We start from the raw sequence: 24,320 nt of genomic DNA on the forward strand, positions 1-24,320 counted from the left end.
CTCTGAGCTTGCCTGCTGGATTAAAGTAAGATAGGCAAACCTCCGTCTATCTTCTCCTGGTTTGAGGATCAGGTTGGAGCTTAGCCATGAGACAGGCATCCAGATGCCTGTCTTAGGGAGCAATGTGCATGCTCGGAGGCAGAAATTTACCTGCCTAGGGGACTTTTATAGCAAAAGTTTAGGTACTGAGCGAATGTAGGTAGCTGTGGGGTTAGGTGGCAGCCAGGTGAGGGTTTTGCAGATTGCAGTGGTGCCTAAAACTGGGACGTAGGCACCTGTCATGGGGTTCAGGATGCAATCCAGACCAGTGAGCGGTTGTCACCATTTGCCCTGCTACCCTGAATGCCTTACAATGCTTTGCTGCTGCAGCTCCCAGCCTGGGATGTTCACAACCTACAAACATGCAGGTCACACCCTGAAGTGTCTGTGTGTTAGACAGTCCTAGTTCAGCAGCTCTGACCCCAGCAGCCTGTCTGTAGCCCCACTCTGTCTTCCACCAGCCTTGGTTACAACCAGCAAGGTGACCCCAACACACTCCCAATCCCAAATTTTCTGAAAGCCATGTGCTCTGCAATGTCCAGTCCTCACCTGGACAATGCAGAGAAATCATAAGATTCATTTGTTTCTCTAAAGACACACAAGCACATTACAGCTTATTAACTTAACTTGAATAAATGCAGCTTTCCCTTTAAACACAGCACTGAGTTGGTTTATAGTAAAAATAAAACAAATTAATTAACGACATCGGTTAAGTGATGCCAAGTAAAAGGAATACACTTAGAAAGGGCTACAAGCAAATAAAAGTGAAAAACACACATCTAACAGTCTAAAACCCAATCTAGCAAGGTACAGTAACTCCTCACTTAGTCGTCACAGTTAATGTTGTTTTGATGTTATGTTGCTGATCAATTGGAGAACATGCTCATTTAAGGGAGCATTGTGCAACTTTATAACGTTGTTTGGCAGCCGCCTGCTTTGTCCACTGCTTGCAGGAAGAGCAGCTCACTGGAGCTAGCTGGTGGACCGGCAGCCCTCCTATCAGCTCCCCACTCCCCTAAGTTCCCTGTGCGGCAGCTGCCCAGCAAGCTAGCAATTGCCGGGCAGTTCAGCTGTCCCTCCCCCCACTGCCATGTGCTGCTCCTGCCCTCTGCCTTGGAGCTTCTCCCGGGAGCCTCCTGCTTGCTGCGTGGGGGGGAGGAGAGGGGCTAATGTCAGGGTACCCTCCCTTCCCCCCCCACTCCTGCCCCTCCACTCCTTTACCCCATCGTGCCATCTCCACAGAGCAGGGGGGGACATGACAGGGCTCAGGATGGAGGGAGCTTGCTGGCAGCAGCTGTTGTCTCAGCTTGCTGATTTACTTAAAAAGGCGGTGTACTTAGAGTGGGGTCACTGTACTTAAAGAGACTATACATGTCTCTCTCACACACAGCGTGTATCTCTGTCTTTCTCTGCCATGCTGTCTCCCCTCCCTCCATTTGTGCTGCCTTGTAGAGTGTGAGGCTACATTAACAACAATGTGTTAACCCTTGAGGGCTCAGCCAAGTGCTAGTTCATCATTTAGCATTAAGGCATTTCCTGGGAAATATCCTACCCTCTTCCACCCTCTGACTTCACCACCTCAACCAAACTTCACAATCATCATTGCTGTGTACAGTATTAAATTGTCTAAAATGTATTGTGTGTGTATATATATAATATAAATAAATGTCTTTTGTCTGGCGAAAAACATTTCCCTGGAACCTAACACCCCTCCCCCCCATTTAGATTAATTCTTACGGGGAAATAGGATTCTCTTAACATCGTTTTGCTTAAAGTAGCATTTTTCAGGAACATAACTACAATGTTAAGCAAGGAGTTACTGTACAAGCTTTGTTCAAGATGGTTTCTCACGTAGTTAGCAGAGACTTAAACCTCTCCTTTATTGAAGAACCCATCTTTCTCAGCTTGCATGAACTCTGTTTCCTTGTGTCTATCTAGTGATGGTTGCCAAAGATGGCTTCTATCTTCCAAAGTTCAATGACTTTGTTTCAAGAGGCGGGATGATCTCATGCTGTTGTTCCCTTCCTGTGAGCTTCCCACCCCCCTGCTTGTAAATGAGCTTCCATTGTTTTGATTCCACCACGCTTAATTTACAGGAGATGGGTAAATAGTTGCATTTTATCATGTCTGGAAGGGAACCTGTTTCACTGTGTTTGGCCACAGACTTTAAAGCATGCTATCATTTAAGTACCCATATTTCCTCATATAGTGTTGGTAAATACCTTTCACAATTATATTAATCACCAGTGTGTCATTAGCTTTCAGAAAAAACCTCTGTACACTGTATACAATACTACAGTATTATAAAAATCAGTTAATTCAGTTGCTTATCACTTGAGGTTCGCCACCCTGTGCTTATAGACCAGTAAACCTTTGAAATGGATTCTTCTGAGGGTACCCCTCAAAGTAAAGTTTATTCAAGCTGTGAGGAAAGCCACATGGAATCTGGCGATTGAAGGAAGCTCCATGCTGTCCCCCCCTCCCTCCACTTGTTAGTTTAATAGCTTTGTTACCTAATGTTTAAAAGTGGACCGTCATTGTCTTTAACTGAATACTGGGCTGGTCAGAGAATCAAATACACATCGCTTTGTGTAAGTCATTCCTGTTTACCAGCTCCACCGACATACCTTAGTCCTCATTCCACCATATATCCATAACTCTTAATATACACCACATACATATATCACACAAGAATATAAATGGTCAGTGAGTTATTAATTTTCAAATGATACCTCACAAGGCATATTTTGTACAAAGATTATTACAGTAGTGTGCAGGGTGTGAATACAGGCATACTTAGGATCACAGCACCTAAACCCTTTTGTGGATCTGGCCCCTAGAAAATAAACACATTACTTTCTCAGAAAAAAGAGCTGCTTCATATCTCATGTATTGGTTTTGCAGGTTGGAATGGGGAATTCTGATTATCTAGCTGCATTTTTCCATGTGTTGCTTCCAGTGGCTTTTGAGGTAATGGTTTTGTTCTGATTTTTTTTAAATAAAAATAATAATAAAAAACCTTTTAAAGTGGTGGTTTTATAAATATCTGTAGGTATAGAAATGCTGTGTGCATTTGAAATGCAGTGAGTCCATTGTTTCTACTGAAAGGAGTGTCTGAATGACTGATGCCTGAATAGTGAAATATTGACATGAATAAGAGTTTTATTTTTACATATTCAATATAAAAGGCTCTAATGAAAACAATACAAAGGCTAAGTCATGCAGTTTTTACTCAGGAAAATTCTTTATTCATGTGTGTAGTCCAGTTGACAGGACTGGGCCCAGGGATTGCAAAAATGCTATATAATATATCTTTGTTTTATTATAGTTTGTTCCAGAACTTATTCTGGTCTCTTCTGGATATGATTCAGGAATTGGTGACCCCGAGGTAAGCAATTATACAGGATTTTGCACCTTCTCTCATCCATTACTTTACTTTAAAAATAAAATTTATTTATATTTTAAATGTCGAAATTGTCCAGCTATTGATAAGTAGATTTCACTTTGACCAAGCATAAAACCTCATGTTTCAGGCCTTAAACTAATCTTGAACTTCTAGGGATTAGGCTGAGACATTTATGGGTTGTTGGGGGGGGAGGTACAGATTTTTCCACGTGTTGCACATTTGTCTGAACTACATGGTGCTGGAACCAGGATACTGGGCTACATGGACCGTGGGTGATCTACTATAGCAGTTCTTATGTTACCAGCTTTGTTGACTAAGGCTTCTGTTTCTTTCTAACATTTTCCTGGTTTTTAGGGTCAGATGAATGCTACTCCAGAGTGCTTTGCTCACCTTACACATTTCCTGATGCAGTTAGCTAATGGAAGGCTGTGTGCAGTTCTAGAGGTAAAGCTTTAAACGTGTCATTTTTTTTTTGTACATTTTGGAGGGGAGGGTCTTTGTATAAGAGCCTCACATCCCTAGCCTGGAACTAGACATAAAAAAGCTCAGCGAAATAAATTCTTTCCCTATGCATGTGAAGCTTTACTAGAATGTCTTTTTTGAGAACCAGGAATGCAAGAATGGTTAAGACTTTACAGTGCTCTTTTGTGAGTGTGTAGGAAAACTGCATCTCTTTTTAAACTGACATTTTGTAGTCTACACTTTTGAGGGAGAAAGAATTTATATGATGATTTTATATTCTGATTTAAAAACATAAAGCTTTCCATGTGGGTTCATAGTGCTTGTGCGCAGCAACTGGAGTGCTACTCCGAACCATATCAGATCCATTAAGAACAAGGCTGCATTAGGGACACTTTTGCAAGTAAACCTTGTCCCACTAGAGCTTTTAAAGACATCTGCCTAAGTACATATTTACCCAGTAATGGCGTCCTTGATTTCTCATTGTATTTATTAAAAACCCTCTACACGACCTACTGCTATTGAAAGCTTTCTTTTTAACTAAGAAAATATTTTATCTTTCTGAACATTTCATGGTGCATCCTTCAAACTCACCCTCTCGACAGCATCCTCAAAGAACTAATGGCACTTGTGGGCATGCTGAGTTTGTAGAGATATTACTACTCACTCAAGGCATCCAAGCCTGGTTTCTTTCCTAAGGCGAACCCATTTCTCACCCTCATTCTCCTTTTAAATAGCGAAAAAGGGTCCTGTGGCACCTTATAGACTAACAGATGTATTGGAGCATGAGCTTTCGTGGCTGAATACCCACTTTGTCAGACGCATGTAATGGAAATTTCCAGAGGCAGGTATAAATATGCAGGCAAGAATCAGTCTAGAGATAATGAGGTTAGTTCAGTCAGGGAGGATGAGGCCCTCTTCTAGCAGTTGAAGTGTGAACACCAAGGGAGGAGAAACTGCTTTCGGTAGTTGGCTAGCCATTCACAGTCTTTCTTTAATCCTGAGCTGATGGTGTCAAATTTGCAAATGAACTGAAGGTCAGCAGTTTCTCTTTGGAGTCTGGTCCTGAAGTTTTTTGCCGCAGGAGGGCTACCTTTAAATCTGGTAACCTGTAGGAGAACACTTCAACCTCCCTGGACACACAATAGCATATTGTATATTGGTCTTTTACCGTTCTATACCTGTCAATGGATGAATAGTGGATTTCAGTCTCCAGGGGTGTCAGTGCTGCAACTTTTGAGCACTAAGGTATATATCAGAATAGATACTCGCAGATGAAAATGAGTTTAATAGAGATAAAACATCAAGGGTAAGATCCTCACCCCCCACTCTGACCATTCTATATTGGGTAAGAGGGCAATATAAAGGGGTCCTAAAATTCCTTGTTTCAGCTGGGTGAGGAGTCCCCTTGTGAAAGCACTCTAGGATCCTGTGAGGTGGGAGGGTCCCAGAGCTCAGGCTGTAGCCCGAGCCCAAACATCTAAACTGCAGATAAACAGCCCCTGAGCCTGAGCCCTGTGAGCCCGAGGCAGGGGCCAGCTGTGGGTTTTTAATTGCAGTGTAGACATACCCTTAGTGGCTCAGTACAGAATTTCACCCCAAATATCCCAATTTTTTTTTTCTTTTTGTAAGCTCATAACTGATTTCCAGTAATGCATTCAAACCAGGTTCTGCTCATTGGTGTCATTTCACAATGATGTATTTTAACAAGTTCACAGAATCATAGTCTATCAGGGCTGGAAGGGACCTCAGGAGGTCATCTAGTCCAACCCTCTGCTCAAAGCAGGACCAATCCCCAACTAAATCATCCCAGTCAGAGCTTTGTCAAGCCTGACCTTAAAAATCTCTAAGGAAGGAGATTCCACCACCTCCCTAGGTAACCCATTCCAGTGCTTCACCACCTTCCTAGTGAAAATGTTTTTCCTAATATCCAACCTAAACCTCCCCCACTGCAACTTGAGACCGTTGCTCCTTGTTCTGTCATGTGGTACCACTGAGAACAGTCTAGATCCATCCTCTTTGGAACCCCCTTTCAGGTAGTTGAAAGCAGCTATCAAATCCCCCCTCATTCTTCTCTTCTGCAGACGAAACAATCCCAATTCCCTCAGCCTCTCCTCATAAGTCTTGTGCTCCAGCCCCCAATCATTTTTGTTGCCCTCCGCTGGACTCTCCAATTTTTCCACATCCTTCTTGTAGTGTGGGGCCCAAAACTGGACACAGTACTCCAAATGAGGCCTCACCAGTGCTGAATAGTGGGGACTGAACACGTCCCTCGATCTGTTAGCAATGCCCCTACTTATACAGCCCAAAATGCCATTAGCCTTCTTGGCAACAAGGGCACACTGTCAACACATATCCAGCTTCTCATCCATTGTAACTCCTAGGTCCTTTTCTGCAGAACTTCTGCCTAGCCATTCGGTCCCTAGTCTGTAGTAGTGCATGGGATTCTTCCATCCTAAGTGCAGGACTCTGCACTTGTCCTTGTTGAACCTCATCAGATTTCTTTTGGCCCAATCCTCTAATTTGTCTAGGTCCCTCTGTATGCTATCCCTACCCTCCAGTGTATCTACCACTCCTCCCAGGTTAGTGTCATCTGCAAACTTGCTGAGGGTGCAGTCCACACCATCCTCTAGACCATTAATGAAGATATTGAACAAAACTGGCCCCAGGACTGATCCTTGGGGCTCTCCACTTGATACCGGCTGCCAACTAGACATGGAGCCATTGATCACTACCTGTTGAGCCCAATGATCTAGCCAGCTTTCTATCCACCTTATAGTCCATTCATCCAACCCATACTTCTTTAACTTGCTGTCGAGAATACTGTGGGAGACCATATCAAAAGCTTTGCTAAAGTCAAGGAATAACATATCCACTGGTTTCCCCTCATCCACAGAGCCAGTTATTTCATCATAGAAGGCAATTAGGTTAGTCAGGCATGACTTACCCTTGGTGAATCCATGTTGACTGTTCCTGATCATTTTCCTCTCCTCTAAGTGCTTCAGAATTGATTCCTTGAGGACCTGCTCCATGACATCTGACTAAGTGTTTTCAGACTGAAACAGAAACTGTAGCTGACTATTTCCATGGCAGTAGCCCTTAGATCCTACTTTCCATTTAGCTAACATGCAGGCATATTTCAAAAGGTGGATGTAGAATATTTTTAAATGAAAAAATATACTTTGTACAAGCATGCTTTACAGGTAGTTTATTTACTATGCATTTGTTCATTGCATTACACAAAACATACTTTAATTTTCCTAGGGTGGATACCATTTGAAATCATTGTCTGAATCAGTCTGCATGACTGTGAAAACTTTGCTTAGAGACCCTCTCCCCCCAATCTCTGGAGAAATGGCACCATGCTTAAGGTATGGATCAAGAGATATTTTGTTTCATGCCATATGTGTCTGTTCTTATTGTTTGTGGAAGACACTGATTGTACACTGAATTGGAGCTATTTGAGTGTGAGCTAGAAATCAAGTCATATGGGCATTCCATAATATTTTTTCTACTTTTATCATCCAGCCTAAAAGTGTGAAGAAAACTACCTTAAACCCTAAATGTGGGAAACAGAACATTTCATTAAAAATGCTACAATTTCCAGAAAATAATAAAAATTCTCATTCCTTACATTCTTAATCCTGATGCTCAAAAATATTAAACAATATGATGATAATATTGATAAATGCAAATTAAGAAGTTAGGCCCCAGTTCAGAAAGGTAGTTAAGCACATGCCTGGCCTTAAGCACGTGAATAGTTCCATCAATGAGACAGTTAAGCATGTGCTTATAATACCTATAATACCTTGCTGAATCAGGGCTTTAATATGCTGCTAGAATGCATAATTTTTCTGACTCTGATCACTCCCTCTTCAAATTGATCAATTTATTTCTGGTTTTGTTTTCCTTTTCTGGGATTATTTCCAATTAAGATTAAAATCTGAGTGAAATCAGGAGGGGAATTTTTTTTACTAGCTCTATCCTTAAACCTCATTTCTCTATAGACATCCACCTCAGTCAAAGCTGAACTCATAATGCCATGAGTGGCAATATCAGATAACAGCAGCCAGTGGGGTGAGCTATGAATGCACACAATATCTTGTCATGAATCTAGATTGTAATATCTTTGGGGCATCAACTTTCTCTTTACTTACTGTTTGTACGACACCTAGCTAAGGGTGCTGGAACAGGGGGGCCAGAGGCTGATGGCCCCATCACTTAAAGGTGGGAGGGCTGTGCCCTCCCACTTTTTACTGGCTGTCAGGGCAAGTGACGGGGGTGGGGGGAAGGGGGCAGAGAGAAGCGAGCGGGAGGTGGGACCTCGGGGGAAGAAGCGATATTGGGGAAGAGACAGTGAGAGGGCAGGGGGTCGGGGGGAAGGGGCGGAGCAAGGGCAGAGGCTTCGGGGGAAGGGGTGATGTGAAGGGGCGGGGCCATGGTTCAGGTGCTGGTGGGCCCCCCCACACACACACTTTTAGGGACCTTCCATCGCCCCTTCACCCGGCACTGTGAGGACCAGGGCTCTGGACGAGGCTCGTAAATGCTACTGTAATATTTAGCAATAATAATATGAAAAATGACCTACTGCTTCCAACACAATGAAATAGCAAAGGGTATATCGCTATTTTCTTAGGTCCCAAACCTGTGTTGCATCTGCTCCTTGTGCCTACACAGAGCCCCACTGACTTCAAGAGGGCTGTACAAGTGTGTGCATGGATAGATGTGATTGCAGGATCGATGTCTTAATCTGCTGAAGCAATGGAAAGATGCAAGACAACAGGTGAAATCCTGGCCTCATTGAAGGCAGTGGCAGTTTTGCTACTTACATCTTGAGGGCCAGGATTTCACTCAACAGTGTATAAGTGTATGCACTTCCAAGGTACTGAAAGAGATGGAAAGCAATGTGTTTATAGCAACAAGAGTCCTGTGGTGCCTTATAGACTAACAGATGTATTGGAGCATAAGCTTTCATGGGTGAATACCCACTTCACCAGAAGCATGTAATGGAAATTTCCAGAGGCAGGTATAAATATGCAGGAAAGAATCAGTCTGGAGATACAAGGTTAGTTCTGTCAGGGAGAATGAGGCCCTCTTCTAGCAGTTGAAGTGTGAACACCAAGGGAGGAGAAACTGCTTTCGTAGTTGGCTAGCCATTCATAGTCTTTGTTTAATCCTGAGCTGATGGTGTCAAATTTGCATCTGATGAAGTGGGTATTCACCCATGAAAGCTTAGGCTCCAATACATCTGTTAGTCTATAAGGTGTCACAGAACTCTTTGTTGCTTTTTACAGATCCAGATTAATAGGGCTACCCCTCTGATACTTGACAATGTGTTCATATAATTGAACACTAAACTGTATTATACCGTTCAGCCACTAGGTGGCACTGTCTGAGAAATATTTATTCAAGCTAACCTCAGCTGTACCTGCGGGCAGATCATTAAAGGATGGTATAGTGAACACATCTGGTGTGTCTCTTGCTCACAAGCAAGCTCTGTACTCAGTGGATAGCTGGTACAGGACCATAACACTACACATTCCCTTTCATTTTCTGTGACTGACACTTGCAAGTAATCCTTCCAAGTAACATGCGCTTCTCTTAGTTTTTTCTAGCCAAGACTTCAGAAACGGAGTCTTATGTTTAGCTTGGCAAGTAACTTTCCCTATATTTTCATCTGAACTGATGCTAATCACTTCTCTTTTGTAGTGCTATAGAGTCTATACAAAATGTGAGAGGTGCACATAAACCATACTGGAAATGTTTGATGTATGAAGGTAATTGCTCTTCTGTTTCTTTTTGCTTATGTGGTTGATAAATGTGATACATACTTGAACTCTAGAAAAGATTTATAATTAATATTCATAGGATCAAATAACCTACCTACTTCACAGAAGCATTGTGAGGGATCGTTATTCAGGGCCAGATTCTTTGCTGGTGTAATTTGGCATAGCTAATAAGAACATAGGAATGGCCACTTGGGGTCTATCTAGTTCAATATCCTGTCTTACAACAGTGGCCAATGCGAGATGCTTCAGTGGGAATGGACAGAACAGGGTTCCATCCCTTGTCATCCAGCCCCAGCATCTGGCAATCAGAAGCTTAGAGACGCCCTAAGCATGGAGTTGCTTGACCATCTTGGCTAATAGCCATTGATGGACCTATCCTTCATGAACGTATCTAATTCTTTTTTGAACCTTGTTATAGTTTCGGCCTTCATAACATCCTGTTTCACAGGTTGACTGTACGTTGTGTGAAAAAGTACTTTCATTTGTTTGTTTTAAACCTGATGCCTATTAATTTCATTGGGTGACCTCTTATTCTTGTGTTATGTGAAGGGGTAAATAACACTCCCTTGCTCACTTTGTCCACACCAGTTATGATTTTATAGACCTCTATCATATCCCCCACTTAGTCGTCTTTTTTCCAAGCTGAACAGTCCCAGTCTTATTAATCTCTCCTCATATGGATGCTGTTCCATACCCCTAATCATTTTTGTTGCCCTTCTCTGTACCTTTTCTCATTCCAATAGATCTTTTTTGAGATGGGGTGATCAGAACTGTATGCAGTATTCAAGGTGGGGCCGTACCTTGGATTTATATAGTGGCATTATGATATTTACTGTCTTATTAGTAAGGCTGCGAGTCTGTCATGGAAATCACGGATTCCATGACTTTCCGTGATCTCCGTGACTTCTGCAGCGGCTGGTGCTGGCTTAGGGGCTGCAGCCCTCTGGCCAGCAGCAGCAGTTTGGGTGTGTGAGAGGAGATTCAGGGCTAGGAGCAGGGGGTTGGGTGGTACGGGGGGTGCTTACCTCGGGGTGGGAGACTCCCTGGCTCCCACTGACATGCTCCTAGGCAGCAGAAGGACCAGGGGGCTCCGTGTGCTTCCCGCGTCCATAGGCCCTGCCCCCGCAGCTCCCATTGGCTGCAGTTCCCGGCCAATGGGAGCTGCACAGCTGGCGCGTGTGGCAGGAGCAGCACGCGAAGCCCCCTGGCTCGTCGCCCGCTTAGGAGTTGCAGGGACACGCAGAGCCGGATAGTGAGCCCCTGCCAGCCCTGCCAACCCTCCCCCAGCACCAGCGGTGTCCTGGGCCACCTCGCTCAGCACCCGTGGTGCCCCTAGACCGCCCTCCCACCCCTTAGCACCTGTGGCCCCCTGCCCAAATTTTAGTTAGGGGTATATAGTAAAAGTCATGCACAGGTCATGGACCGTGAATTTTTGTTTACTGCCAGTGACCTGTCCATGACTTTTACTAAAAATACCCATGACTAAAACATAGCCTTACTTATTAGCTATCCCTTTCCTATTGGTTCCTAACATTCTGTTAGCCTTTTTGACTGCTGATGCACATTGAGTGGATGTTTTCAGAGAACTATCCATAATGACTCCAAGAGCTCTTTCTTGAGTGGTAACAGCTAATTTAGACTCCATTATGTTGTATGTATAGTTGGGATTATATTTTCCAATGTGCATTCCTTTGCATTTATCACTAATACAAGTGATACATTTATCAACAGTGAATTTCGTCTTGGTTGGAAGTGCTAATATATATGACGGGATGCACAATCAGTATCTGGTCCCAGTGAGCAAAGGCTTAATCTTTGCTCAGCTTCCTCCTCCCTTTGTATGCTTTTGTGGGGGTTTGGCACTAGTGTCATAAGTCTGGGATAAATATCATGCTGAGGAGTATTGTGTGTTCTTTTTCTGTTTGTTGTTGTTTTGCTTTCTTCTTACAACTACTAGTGATACTCCTTGATACAAAAACCATGCTAACTACAACTGGTTTTCTTTCTGCCGAATCATTCCACCAATTGAGAATATAAAAGCTGTACGTGTTCTGAAAAATATTCCTTCCATCTTGTTTATTTTGTGCCTTCTACTGTGGTCCATCCGAGCTAATGGTATACATTGTAGGCTTTTTTTAGTTGAGGTTGGTGGATAAAAGCTTCATATTTAGGATTCTAATCTCTTGAGATTTACAGAGATATTCCCAGTAATGTTTATGGCTTTTATTCAAATAGTGGTACCTGAAGGGTGAGTATACCTTTAGGCCCCAATTCTGCAAACACTTACACAGATGCGTAACTTTATGTACATGAGTTGTTCGGATGAATTCAGTGCAATTAACTCAGTTAAGCACATGTAGGATTGGGCCCTCAAAGAATACGGAACAATTTATTTTACTCTGTAAATAAAAACTTTTAGAAACAGCTTTATTTGCTCATCTTTCATATTAACCAAAGGAAGCTTGAAGCCATATTTTTATGAAAATGAACACAGTAATGCCGAATATCACTTCTGAAAATTACATATTTCTTTGTAGCATAAATATATTTTAAATCAGCACCTGAAAATACATATTTGCACCAGCCAGGAAAATGCACCCCTCTATGGTAAATAAATACAATTACTGTACATGTTAATAAGTAACATTTTTAGTGCCCAGGAATTACATGTGTGTTTTATGGTACTTGTGAAACCAAAAAATACATATTTTTTTTTTCTAGAAGCAACTCCTTTACATGATCTCAGCACCAAATCACAACAGATGATGGAGGCTGAGCTAATTCAAACTAGTACACATCCCACAGCAGAGCAAGCGGTTGGGACAACTAAGAGTGATGAAGCCATCAAAACAGACAGGTTTTTGGAATCACACATGAAAAAAATTCTCTTTCCAGTGCCTCCTGTTAAAACAGCAGCAGCAATTGTCTCTAAAGCTGATGCACATTTGCTACCAGTATCTGTTCAAGTGGAGATGGAAATGAATGCACAAGAACTGAAAACTTTTGTCAGGTTGGCCTTATTTATGTGGCTGTCAACTTAATGTTGAGGAGAGGGCATGGTATAGTGATTTGACCAAAGGACTGGAAACCAGTGACTCTTGTCTTCTAATCCTAGTTCTCTGATACTAACTTTCTCTTTGGCATTGGCCTTCCTTAACCTCAGCCTCAGTTTCTCTATCTGCAAAATGGGGTAAATGATATGTCGGCAAAGCTCTTTGTAGAACTTCTCAGACCATTTTGTGACTAAAAGTAATTTAATCAAATGTGCTGGGTTGTTTTTTTTTTTCAAAACTGAAACATTTTGCAGAAACAGATCGATTTCAATGAAGTTTGCAGTAGGAAGTTTTCTGAGGGCCAGGGCTCTCTGTTCACTTCTGACCAGAGATTGATAGAAGGAGATCTGAATTGAAAACCTGAGCTTTTCAATCCATAAACAACTGTTTTGACACAATTCTGTTTTGGAAAGTGTCCCAAAGGGTTTTGTGGAGTGAAAACAAAGTTCAAGATCTCAAAAATTGTCATGAAACAAAATTATCATCCTCTGACCACCTCTAGTTCTTTGAGGATGAATGTGTAGCACCTACATAATGCTTTAGAAACATTTAGTAATTAACATTATTACTGAAAAGCAACCTATAACTGTACTATTCAGAATATAACAGATTATTATTCATAACCCAATTTTTAATTAGTTTTAAAAAACTTATTTTACAGTGCATTTGATGCAGAACTTGTGAAGGAAGAGAAAGCTTTAGTCTGTCTTCAGAATGTGTTGGCTGTCCTAGATAAAATACTAAAGAAGAAGGTAATATTAACTACCTTGATTGTTTTCTGTTTCTTCTGCTCTTTGATTGTTCTTCAGTGTTAGCTCAATATTAGTTATGTCTTTTCCTATCCTGCTAGTCTCCGCCAGATTGTAGCTATGTTAAAATTGTGTCTACTTACTAAAGTAAATGTGAAAGATGAGAAAATATATATGAACAGCAGCTTACTTCAGTAATTTTTTTGATTGTGTTTGATTGTGCCCTGCCTTTATGTGAGCAGGGGTATATGAGGGAGCAAAAATCCCCCTTGTGCATTAGGCCTACCCAGATCATTGCTCTGACTCTTAAGGGAGTGCAGAGGGCTGTGCGCTGGATGCTTCATGCAAAACTGGGAGGGGAGAAGGTAGAGCCATGGCTATGCAAATAGAGTATGTTGCACCCCATAAAGGAGCGTCACAAATTATTCCTTTCCCAGTGCACATTGGGAGTAATTTTGCCTTTTGGTCCTACCATTAGGGCAGTGCAGTTACACATCATCCCTTATTATGGGTTGCATGTTAAATGCGCAGTTTAGCCCTTTTATTATTATTTTTTTTGTTGATGTCTGAGTAACAGTTTACTCAGAACTGAGATTTTCTCTGTTTAACTCTCCAGTGAAGCAATAATCCTCCTTTGTTTTGTTTAAAACATCGCAATATATTGCCACAAAAGTGTATGTGATAGCCCAAATTCAGTGTGATGATTTCACTGCAGGATCAGGAACTGAGGAAAGATTATATTTAAAGACAAATATCATCAACAATTAGCAAGTGTGACCTGAAGAATTACAAATAACAAGCAAAACATAACTGAGTTTGTATTTTGTCATTGTACAATTGCAAACTTTCTCTTTGGATGAATGGCTCATTCTAAAGTACAGTACTGGTCAGAAAAGCAACTATGTCAAAATGACCCCTTCGTACTCAACAGGTCTGCTTCCTGCTGTTAATATTTAGTCATATTTGCAGACGTTGGTGGCAAAAGCAAGTTTTTTGATGTCTGCTAACATTACAAACCCCACACAGCTCTGGGAGAGGGAGCTGGGTTCTACAACAGTCAAGAGAACGAATAACTAAATTGCAGGTGGAGAACCTTTATTGTTCAAAATCCAAAGAGTTCCCATTTTGACTTTCAGATTCTAGGCTGAGCTTCCCATGCTGGAAATTGGGAAAATCTTGTTTTACTCCGTATTTATGTAGCAGCTGAATACATGACACAGACGTTAGTGAATTAATCCTTGCAGGGGGTAGGTATTGTACAGCTAGGGGGACAGGAAGGTGAAGTGACTTGGCCAAAATCACAATAACAGTGACAGTTAGAACTCAGGACAGCCTGAGTCCCAGACCAGTGTTTGTTCCTCCTGAGCAATGCCTACTTGTAAACTGAGCAAATTTGATCTGAAAGTCATTGAGAGACAATAAACGTGGAACCCCATGGTGCCGTTTTTACAGAGTCACTTTTCAGCATAGAACAACCCTTCTAAATAAGTTGCCAAACAGAGCAACTATGTAGCATAACAACCAAACACATCCTCTTTGCAGGTAGTGGGCCACGAGGACTTTTACCAATCTTGTTAGGCTACATCATTAATGTTCCTTTAACACAGCTGTAGCTTTGTTTCCATTTATATATAATATATAGACAAAAACAGGTTCAATTGGTACAAATTGGAAAAAATGGTATGGTACAGGATTTATTATGATTTATTAATACAAATTTTTATTTTTAGGTGTGCAATGGAATTGCAGAATCATCTGTGGCTTCTGTTTCTACTACCTTTGCACTAAAGCACTGCTTTGATTTTGGATTACAAAGGTGAACTATGCTCATTGCATATGGTGCTCTCTCATAAAATTAGAAAATGTGATTCAAGTTCATAAACTAGAATGGGCTGCCTTAAAAACGTTTCATTTGCCTCTGTAATGAAACAATATCACCTCGATATGTGTAGCATTGCCTATACTAAATATAGGCAACCCTGTAAATGTGACCATAAAGCTATCTAATTATCAAAGGCAAAACTCAAAATTTTAAGGGTGAATGTTAAATAAGCTTTTCTAACTCTGTTTTTTGACTGCCTAAGTCCCCATTATTTTTATCAGCCTGTTGTTTTCTTTGTTTTTTGTCCTGAACCACCATATCCCACTGTTTTTATATTGCTAATAGGTCAAATTCAGAGCAGACTCACAGTCGTTTATTATTTTTTCTGGATTGAATTCTCTTCCACACATGTAAACCCCTTAGCCAAATGGCTACATTTTCTCTTGTACTGATTACTTAATTGCACTGCATGTTTTTAAAAGTTAGACACTTATAAATGTAAGTTTTATGTATATATATGTGTGTGTGTACATATATGTGTGTGCGCGCATGCGTGCACACACACATGCATGATTATTCTTTGTGCTCTGTAGAGTGCTCTGCATAGTTGTTGGAGACATGGATCTTGAACTCGACTTAGATGATGGGTAAGGTTTTCCATTATTAAATCCCAGGTGATCATTTATAAATGATTCTAGCTGCACATATGTCTGAGGAAACTTGCATTAAATGACTTCCCAAGCCCCCAACAAACATTAGTTGTTTAATGGAGTTGATCACCTAATAAAGTTGGGGCAGAATTGTACTCAGTATGTTTAGGGATATTTTGGGATGGTCTCTAAAGACAGAAGGTTGCCTTATAAGGCTTGTCTCACGTAGGTTTTGCTGTAGGTTTAAAGTATAATCCTTTTTGATATTATTGAAAATTGAGATTGAAATGACAGGCTATTTAAAAAAGGGTCTAAAAAAGAGCAATATGTGATAAAAGGTATAGCTGTTAATCACAGGTGTTTTATTTAAGTCACTAAGAGTCCAGCACAGGTGAATGTGATGGTGGGGAGAGGGCACAAAATATCGTCTGTGTTCCCAATCATGTGCCCCTGCACAGGGGCCAGATACGTTTCCAGTCCTTGTCTAAGGTAATGCCAGCTCCAGGCTGGAACAACAGTGAAACTAGCACCAACAAAGGGTCAGACCATAGTCATGCCCTCTTGAACAGCCAATAGAACTGGCACCATGATTAGGAACTATATGATGCATGCTGTAAAAGAGGTAGCAGGGGTTGTCTTGCCCATGCTCGTCTAGAGCCCCAGACTCAATGGGTCTCTATGCTGTTCTCTAGATCTGCATGGGGAGAGGAAGTATTTGTTTAGGTGTTGGGCTAGGGCTAGATAATCTTTAATCTCCACCCCATCCTCAGTGCTTAGCGGTCCCACTTCTACTTTCCTTCTTTTCTTCTTATTTATATGGGTATAGAACCTTTTACTGTTGGTTTTAATTCCCTTTGCAAGGTCCAACTCTGCTTGGCTTTTGGGAGTTCTCACTTTATCCCTACACTTTCTTACCTCCAAGAGGCTAGCTTTCCTTGCTGATCCCTCCCTCTTCCATTCCTTGTAGGCTTTTCCGCTTTCTCTTAATCACCTGTTTGAGATGCTTGCTCATCCTTTGGTCTCCCACTCTTCCCTACAAATGTTTTCCCCTTGCTAGGGATGCAGACTTCAGATAGTTTCTGCAACTATGACTTAAAGTAATTCCAAGCCTCCTTCACCTTCAAATCCTTGAGTTCTTCAGTCCACTTCCTTAGCACACTCTCACCTTAATTGTTTAAAGTTAGTTCTTGAAATCAAGGGCCCTTGTTGCAGATCTATGTTTGTTTCTCCTTGCATTTAAACAGAATTAGCTCATGATCATTCAAACCAAGGTTCTCTACAACCAGCTCTTCTATGAGGTACTCACTAATATCAAATCTAAAATGGCATCACCTCTTGTTGCTTCAGCAACTAGTTGGTGAAGAAATCAGTGAACTATCACATCCAGGAAAATCTGGCCCTACTGGTCCTCCAATCTATATGTGGGAAGTTAAAGTATCTTATCACACAATTTCCAGTACTATTTATTTCATTAAAGAGGTCTCTAGCCATATCCAAATTGTATCCTGGTGGTCTGTAGTACACCCCAAGCACTAACCCAGGGGAACTTCTAGAAGCTTTCTTCCCCAAAGTGATTTTGGCACAAACAGACTCTATCTTATCTATTCCATCACTTCTAATGTCTTTACAGTCTGTCTTATCATTTAATATACAATGCTACTCCACCACCTTTGCCTTTATTTGTCTTTCCTGAACAGCACATACTCTTCAATACCTGTACTCCAGTCATGTCTACAATTCCACCATGTTTCTGTTATCCCTATAATATCTGATTTCACTTCCTGCACCAATAGTTCTAGTTCCTCCATTTTGTTACCCGGGCTCCCTGCATTGGTATACAAACATCTTAATTGTTGCTGCTTGGCTTCCCCCACATTCCTCGCCCGATTGGGTATTGTCATTCTACTGCCAGTATCACCTATCTGACTGGTATCAGCATTGTTCTTCCTGTTAATGTACATTGTCGTACCCACCGCTGTTCCTTTTTCCATTCCTGTATCCTTTCTTATTTGATTTTCCTCCCTCTCAATGTTAAAATCAAGTGTGGAAATTACATGCGCATCTCCCCTAAGTTCCTGGTTTAAAGCTCTTTTAATGAGTTGTGCCAACCTCCATCCTAGAAGCTAGATCTTCAAACCACAATTTGATAGATGATCATAATGGTCCCTTCTGACCTTAAAGTCTATGAGTCTATGAGTCTATTTTCCTCCCTACTCAGGTGGAGTCCATCCCATGAGAACAGTCCTCTGTCCATGAATGCCTCCCAGTGGTCAAACATCCCAAAGTCCCACTTATAGCACCACTGCCTGAGCCATCTGTTGATCATCATAATCTTATCTTGCCTTCGTTCTCCTCCTCTAGTGATAGGCAGAATCCCACTGAAGATCATCTGAGCCTTCATTTCCTTAAGCATCTTTCCCAACCTGACATAGTCTCCCAGTTTTACTACTGTGAAAGTAGTTATTTCTTTATTGCATACTATGAAAATGTGCTTGCTAATCATATGTGGGGTGGGGGGAAGAAGAGTCAAATGGACAATTCTTTATTGAAGGCCAACTTTACATATCAATATCCTTCTTCTCCAGATCCTCTTTCCACTAAAAGTGGCTTGATCGTTATTTTCTTAGAAACTTTAATACAAAAAATTTACTTTTGAGATTTCAGTTTTAACTGGTATTGACCTTTTTTAATCTTACTTTTCATAATTTAAACAAGGGATTACAATGATTCAGAAGTGTTTGCTGCTGAGATAAATTTCTATAAGGGGCCACGAATATCATCCAAAGAATAATTTTTAATATCCACTTTCACTAATTTTGGTAGTAGTCTTTATTATCTCATTAGATGATGTTGATGAAATAGCAAAATGTATTTTTTATCTACAGAAGAATACTTTTGATGAACATTTGCCAGAAACAACAAACTGAAAAGATTAACTCCAAATACTATATTTCTCTGAACTGGAAAGAGGTACATTAAAAAATTCTGGAAACCAAATAAGATAAAGGACATTTTTTTTTTCTTTTTTAACTAAGTTAGGATAGAATCAAGTATATTTACTAGTTCGTAAAACTGACAGTAGTGTCTAAGATTATCAGTTTGATTCAAGTTTTTACTAATGAAATTGGGGGGGAAATTTCAAAGATACAAATGGGAGTTAGACATCTAACTGCCATTGGGCTTTTAAAAATCTCCCCTTTTATCTTTTTTTCTCCATTTGTGAACAGTGCATCTTAGGCACCAAAGTTGTGACAGCTTGAAGAAGGTTAAAATAGCCTCTGACACTAGGCCTGGAGGGGGGGAATTGTAATGAAAGGGGAGATAAATAATACATGCTGCATAATTAATACAATGTATGATTCATATGAAACTAGGAACACTACATGGGATCAGACATGTATCTTGTTTCCAACAGTGGTCTATTCTAGAAGTTTTTTTTATAGTTCTTCTCCTTTATTTCTGTGTTTTTTTGTTTTTGTTTTTTTTATAAAATCTCTGTTATTTTGGTACATACAGGGATTTTTGGAGTCTCACATAAATGTTAAACTGTTTTCTGTTTCTTGTTAAAGGATGCTGAAAGAAACAATTTCTTTTGTGCTGTACTTGGATTCATTCTTCCTGTAGCATATAGCTATCAACCTGACTTAATGATAATAGTCATTGGACCAAACAGGAGCCTTGGTGTAAATGGGATTTCTCTGCTTACTTGTTTACTGCAAGGATTAGCCGAGTCTCGAATTCTTGTGGTAATACAGGTAAGAAGTGGTGCTAATCTTGATTATCCTAAAATCCTTTTAGCTGACAAAAAGAAACTATTCTATTAAGCACCATTGTCTTGAGTAGAAGTAACAGTAGGCTGTCAGCAGCCTCATTATCAGAGCCTCACCAGAATACATTGTGCTGGGAGATATTCAATTTTATTTAGCCAATTCTCTTTAAAATAACAAAAACAAAACATAGCAATATTTTAAAAAAAAAAACCTATATAAAAGAAGGCTATATAATGGTAGGAGCGAGTGTGTGTGGCCTAGTCCAAGTCACTAAAGATCAGATTTGCAAAGGTAGTTAGATGCCTAAAGATGCAGATAGGTGCCTGCTGGAATTTTCAAAATCCTCTGTGCACTGAAATCATTGAGGGTTATATTTTTGAAAATCTCGCTAGGCACCTGGTCTGTAAGCATCCAAATACCTTTACAATGGTGGCTCTTACTCTTTCTGTTCCACATGTGTAAAACTGGAATAATACAGCTTTACTTACCACAAAGGTGTTATGCACTTTAACTCTTTTTAAGATAATTGCATAGTAGGTGCTATTATAAGTACAAAATAGTAGCAGAATTATATAGCAGGAAAGAAGCCAAGTGAACAAAAAGAAAAAGTGGAAAATGTAAGTTACCATGAATCCATTTACAGACTTACTGACAAGTACTTACGTGGGGTAAATGTACCATTTATTTATTGTTTTAATGTAGTGAAATACATAAAATGGAATCTCTTTCTTGGAAACAGCCCCAGTTAGGGACATGTTTTTTCTCAAGATGTCTATTAAGTGATCTTACCATACTTTATTGTACATTTCTCTAGAATTTTCTTTGAATGTACTGTGCTATGATATTTAAATTTTGTGAACTAAAATAATCTGTACATTGATATACAGTATACTGAAACACAGTATATTTGTGCACACTGATTAGGAGCATGCAGCTGGGAAGAATTATTGAGAGTCTGAAGGATAGGCTGAGAGATGAAAGAGGAATTTAGATGGACATGTGAGCCTCTAATGAATGACTGAAACAAACAGATTTATATTAACACTTAGCAGGTAGTCCCTATAATAAAAATGTGGAGATTTGATATAGTGTGCTTGACTTAGAAGAACTAAAATCCATGTTATCCCTTTTCAATTAAATTCAATAACATTATTGAAGAATGAAAATAATGGCATGCTCTTCACCATTAATCACGAGCACAGAAAATGTTTTCAGTGACTTTAAAACATTGATTTAAACTGTTAAAAGATTCCAGAAATTTTTTATAATGTCATGACTGGTCAAAGCAAAATAAATCACTGTTTATCAGTGATGGAAAATACAGAGATCTGTGAAGTAAATAAGACCTATTTTTCTCCATTTTTTCCATCTTTAATTCTGTGCTATTTCTTTTGTCTCATAAAAGAGTAACTGAGAGGTCATTTGTATTTGAGATAAATTAGTTTTTTAGGAGTTCACAGTATGAATTCCTTCATTATCTGCTTCAGCTCCTCCATTGGTAGTACTTTCAGACCTGAAAACTGAAAGTTACTCATTGTTACTACTGATACTGTCAACTTCATTACAATATTGCATTTTGTTGTTGGAAACAAATAGAAGTTTGCTTCACCACAATATTATTTTTTTTAAAATAGGACACAGAAATAAAACTAGTGCAAAGTGTGGCCAAAGCCTTATCGGGTGTTTCTACACCTGACTTTGGAGCCTACGCACCTGCTTCCCAAGAAAATGTACTTGAAATAAAACGATTAAGAGACCAACTTCAACAGGAATGGAAAATGCTTCGATGTTCAGGTAAGTAATCTGTTTGTAGTTCCGCTTCTTGGTACAGTTAGCATGTTTCCGAATAGGCTATAAACTTACTAAGGGTTCGGTTGTGTACCATTAAAGTCAATGGGAGTTTTCACTTGAATGGGAGCAGGATCAAGACCTTAAATGCCTGATGAGATCTGTCTTTCTGGTGTTTGCATCATTGAAGTAAGAAAGCACTAAATTCAGTACCACAGTGGCTGCATGGAACATGGAATGCAGCCACTTCAAGTACTTAATGTTAAGCACTCACATTGAAAAGTAGTTTTCATATAAAATATAGTATATTCAGTGAACAATTAAGAGACACACAGGCTCTGAATCTGTTAATCTTTTTCAGAATATGGCTCAGAGTCTTCTATCACTTATTCACCTGTTTACCTATTCTCACATGAGTAGTCCCATTAAACTTCATAGAGTCTACTCATGTACTCAGAGTTAAGCACATATATAAGTATTTGCAGAATCAGGGTCCGGGTTGGTACAGGACTCTGACTTTTAGCAGGGAAATATGTTTTCAAATTTCTGGATCCAGAAAGCTTCCTCTTAGCCAATACATGTATGTTAGGGAAAGGGCACACCATAATACCGTGTTTTATCCAGCAAGTGGGCGGTTATGTTAACGCTTTTGCTTATTTATGTCAAGACAGAGAGATCCCACAATCATCTGCAAAGCAAAATGTAGCTTTTGGCAGTAGTGAATATAAAACCTGCCAAAAGCAAGATACATAAATATTTGTCTTGGGTACAAGCTTAGGAAGAGCCTTCCCACCTGTTGGTACCTGGAATGTGGTAAACCAGAGATGAGGAAAGGTACAGAACAAGAAGTTACGAAACTGGTATGAACTGGTGGGTTGGATCTTAGGTAACATATAAAGTGCTTTAACTTATAAAAGCCATGACATAAAAGTATTTTGGGGAAATATCTTTTGAAGTGCACTTACTGAGCAAGGTGAATATGCTATGAGATAAAAATTGCTTCCCGAAATGTCTCTTTTGCATATTATACAATCTTGCTTTAGGCAGTAAACTGGCTGAGCTTGGTTATTTGGTCTCTTGAATACTTTTAATATGGAACCAGAACTGTAGTCAATCAGTTGGCTATATACTTTAAACACTCTCTACTAAATAACTTTTTGTTTTGGAAGGGAGGGGAAAGGGAACAAGTTTAGACAAACAAAATTAAAAATGGGGATGCAAACACCCTCTTCCCCCCCCACCCCCCCAAAAACCCAAACCAAACAAAACCAACAACCCTGCAGCTCTTTGTGGAAGTGGTTGAGATCATCTGACCAGCTCCTATAGACAGTAAAATGTAATCTGGATTTTTGGGATTCTGCTGTGTAGGTTCATTAATAATTGCGCTTTTGTTTTTTCTCTTTGTAGTAAGGGACTGGATTTCTGGAAGCTGAGGTCACTTGACTACCTTTGGGCTCTATCATTTAACACATTTCATCATGACAGAAGGAAAAAGTGTGTTGTCACTTTTGGTTGTTTTCTTTTAAATCAATGAACAAAGAGATTATCAAGATATGGCCACAGCAAGAGCCATTCACAATTGTTTTATGACTTTTTTATTAAATATTTTTGTTTAAAAAGGCCACATTTTCAAGCTGAGAGCTCTTGCTGTGTGTCTGCAAAAGTGCGCATGAGAGGAAAGTGATCAGGAACAGTCATCATGGATTCACCATGGGCAAGTCATGCCTGACTAACCTAATTGCCTTCTATGACGAGATAACTGGCTCTGTGGATGAGGGGAAAGCAGTGGAGGTGTTATTCCTTGACTTTAGCAAAGCTTTTAATATAGTCTCCCATACTATTCTTGCCAGCAAGTTAAAGAAGTATGGGCTGGATGAATGGACTATAAGGTGGCTAGAAAGCTGGCTAGATTATCGGACTCAACGTGTAGTGATCAATGGCTCCATGTCTAGTTGGCAGCCGGTATCAAGCGGAGTGCCCCAAGGGTCATCCTGGGGCCAGTTTTGTTCACTATCTTCATTGAAGATCTAGAGGATGGCGTGGACTGCACCCTCAACAAGTTTGCAGATGACACTGAACTGGGAGGAGTGGAAGATACGCTGGAGGGTAGGGGTAGGATAGAAAGGGACCTAGACAAATTGGAGGATTGGGCCAAAAGAAACCTGATGAGGTTCAACAAGGACAAGTGCAGAGTTCTGCACTTAGGACAGAAGAATCCCATGCACTGCTACAGACTAGGGACCAAATAGCTAGGCAGCAGTTTCAAGCAATGGAGAGACTGTATATAGGAATATTAATATTTTATCATGATAAAGCAACATGAACAAGGTAAACATTTGAAAATTAATGTGAATAGCCTACTTGTTTATCTGGTGACATAGTTCAGTTCTCAGCTTCAAAACCAGGGGTCGGCAACCTCTGGCACGCAGCTCGCCAATGGGGGTGGCAGAAAGTGGCGCAGGCTGAGGGATGTGCTGGCCACGGCTTCCCGTCACCCTCATTGGCCTGGGACGGCGAACCGTGGCCAGTGGGAGCGGCCGAAGCTGCCAACGCGACAGGTAAACAAACCGGCCTGGCCCACCAAGGTGCTTACCCTGACGAGCCGCATGCCAGAGGTTGCTGACCCCTGTTCAAAACTAATGCTTCTAGCACAGTGAAATCAGAGTATTAATTCCAGGTTCTAATATAAAACAGTGCCTTTTTACTTATCTCTACCAAGTCCATTCCTGTCACTTTGATTGAAATAAATGGTAAATATTTTATACATGATCTTCATCCTTAGACACTCATACTTA

General features: G+C 40.4%; 1 protein-coding gene across 3 annotated transcripts in view; it reads left to right on the top strand.

The window, feature by feature from the left end:
• Window positions 1-23,310, top strand: part of HDAC10 (histone deacetylase 10) — a 51,833-nt gene extending 28,523 nt beyond the window's left edge. For all 3 annotated transcript variants that reach the window (XM_039512034.1, XM_039512035.1, XM_039512036.1), the window contains 13 exons: window positions 2,944-3,009; window positions 3,368-3,427; window positions 3,800-3,889; window positions 7,169-7,275; window positions 9,614-9,681; window positions 12,415-12,703; window positions 13,408-13,498; window positions 15,226-15,311; window positions 15,911-15,964; window positions 18,853-18,937; window positions 19,537-19,722; window positions 21,372-21,531; window positions 22,933-23,310. In XM_039512034.1, the coding sequence (XP_039367968.1) occupies window positions 2,944-3,009; window positions 3,368-3,427; window positions 3,800-3,889; window positions 7,169-7,275; window positions 9,614-9,681; window positions 12,415-12,703; window positions 13,408-13,498; window positions 15,226-15,311; window positions 15,911-15,964; window positions 18,853-18,937; window positions 19,537-19,722; window positions 21,372-21,531; window positions 22,933-22,958 (1,368 nt within the window). In that variant the 3' untranslated portion in view covers window positions 22,959-23,310. The remainder of the gene's footprint in view (window positions 1-2,943; window positions 3,010-3,367; window positions 3,428-3,799; window positions 3,890-7,168; window positions 7,276-9,613; window positions 9,682-12,414; window positions 12,704-13,407; window positions 13,499-15,225; window positions 15,312-15,910; window positions 15,965-18,852; window positions 18,938-19,536; window positions 19,723-21,371; window positions 21,532-22,932) is intronic.
• Window positions 23,311-24,320: the final 1,010 nt, after the last annotated feature.

The sequence above is a fragment of the Mauremys reevesii genome, linkage group 1 (assembly GCF_016161935.1).
Source record: "Mauremys reevesii isolate NIE-2019 linkage group 1, ASM1616193v1, whole genome shotgun sequence".
Lineage (NCBI taxonomy): Eukaryota > Metazoa > Chordata > Testudines > Geoemydidae > Mauremys > Mauremys reevesii.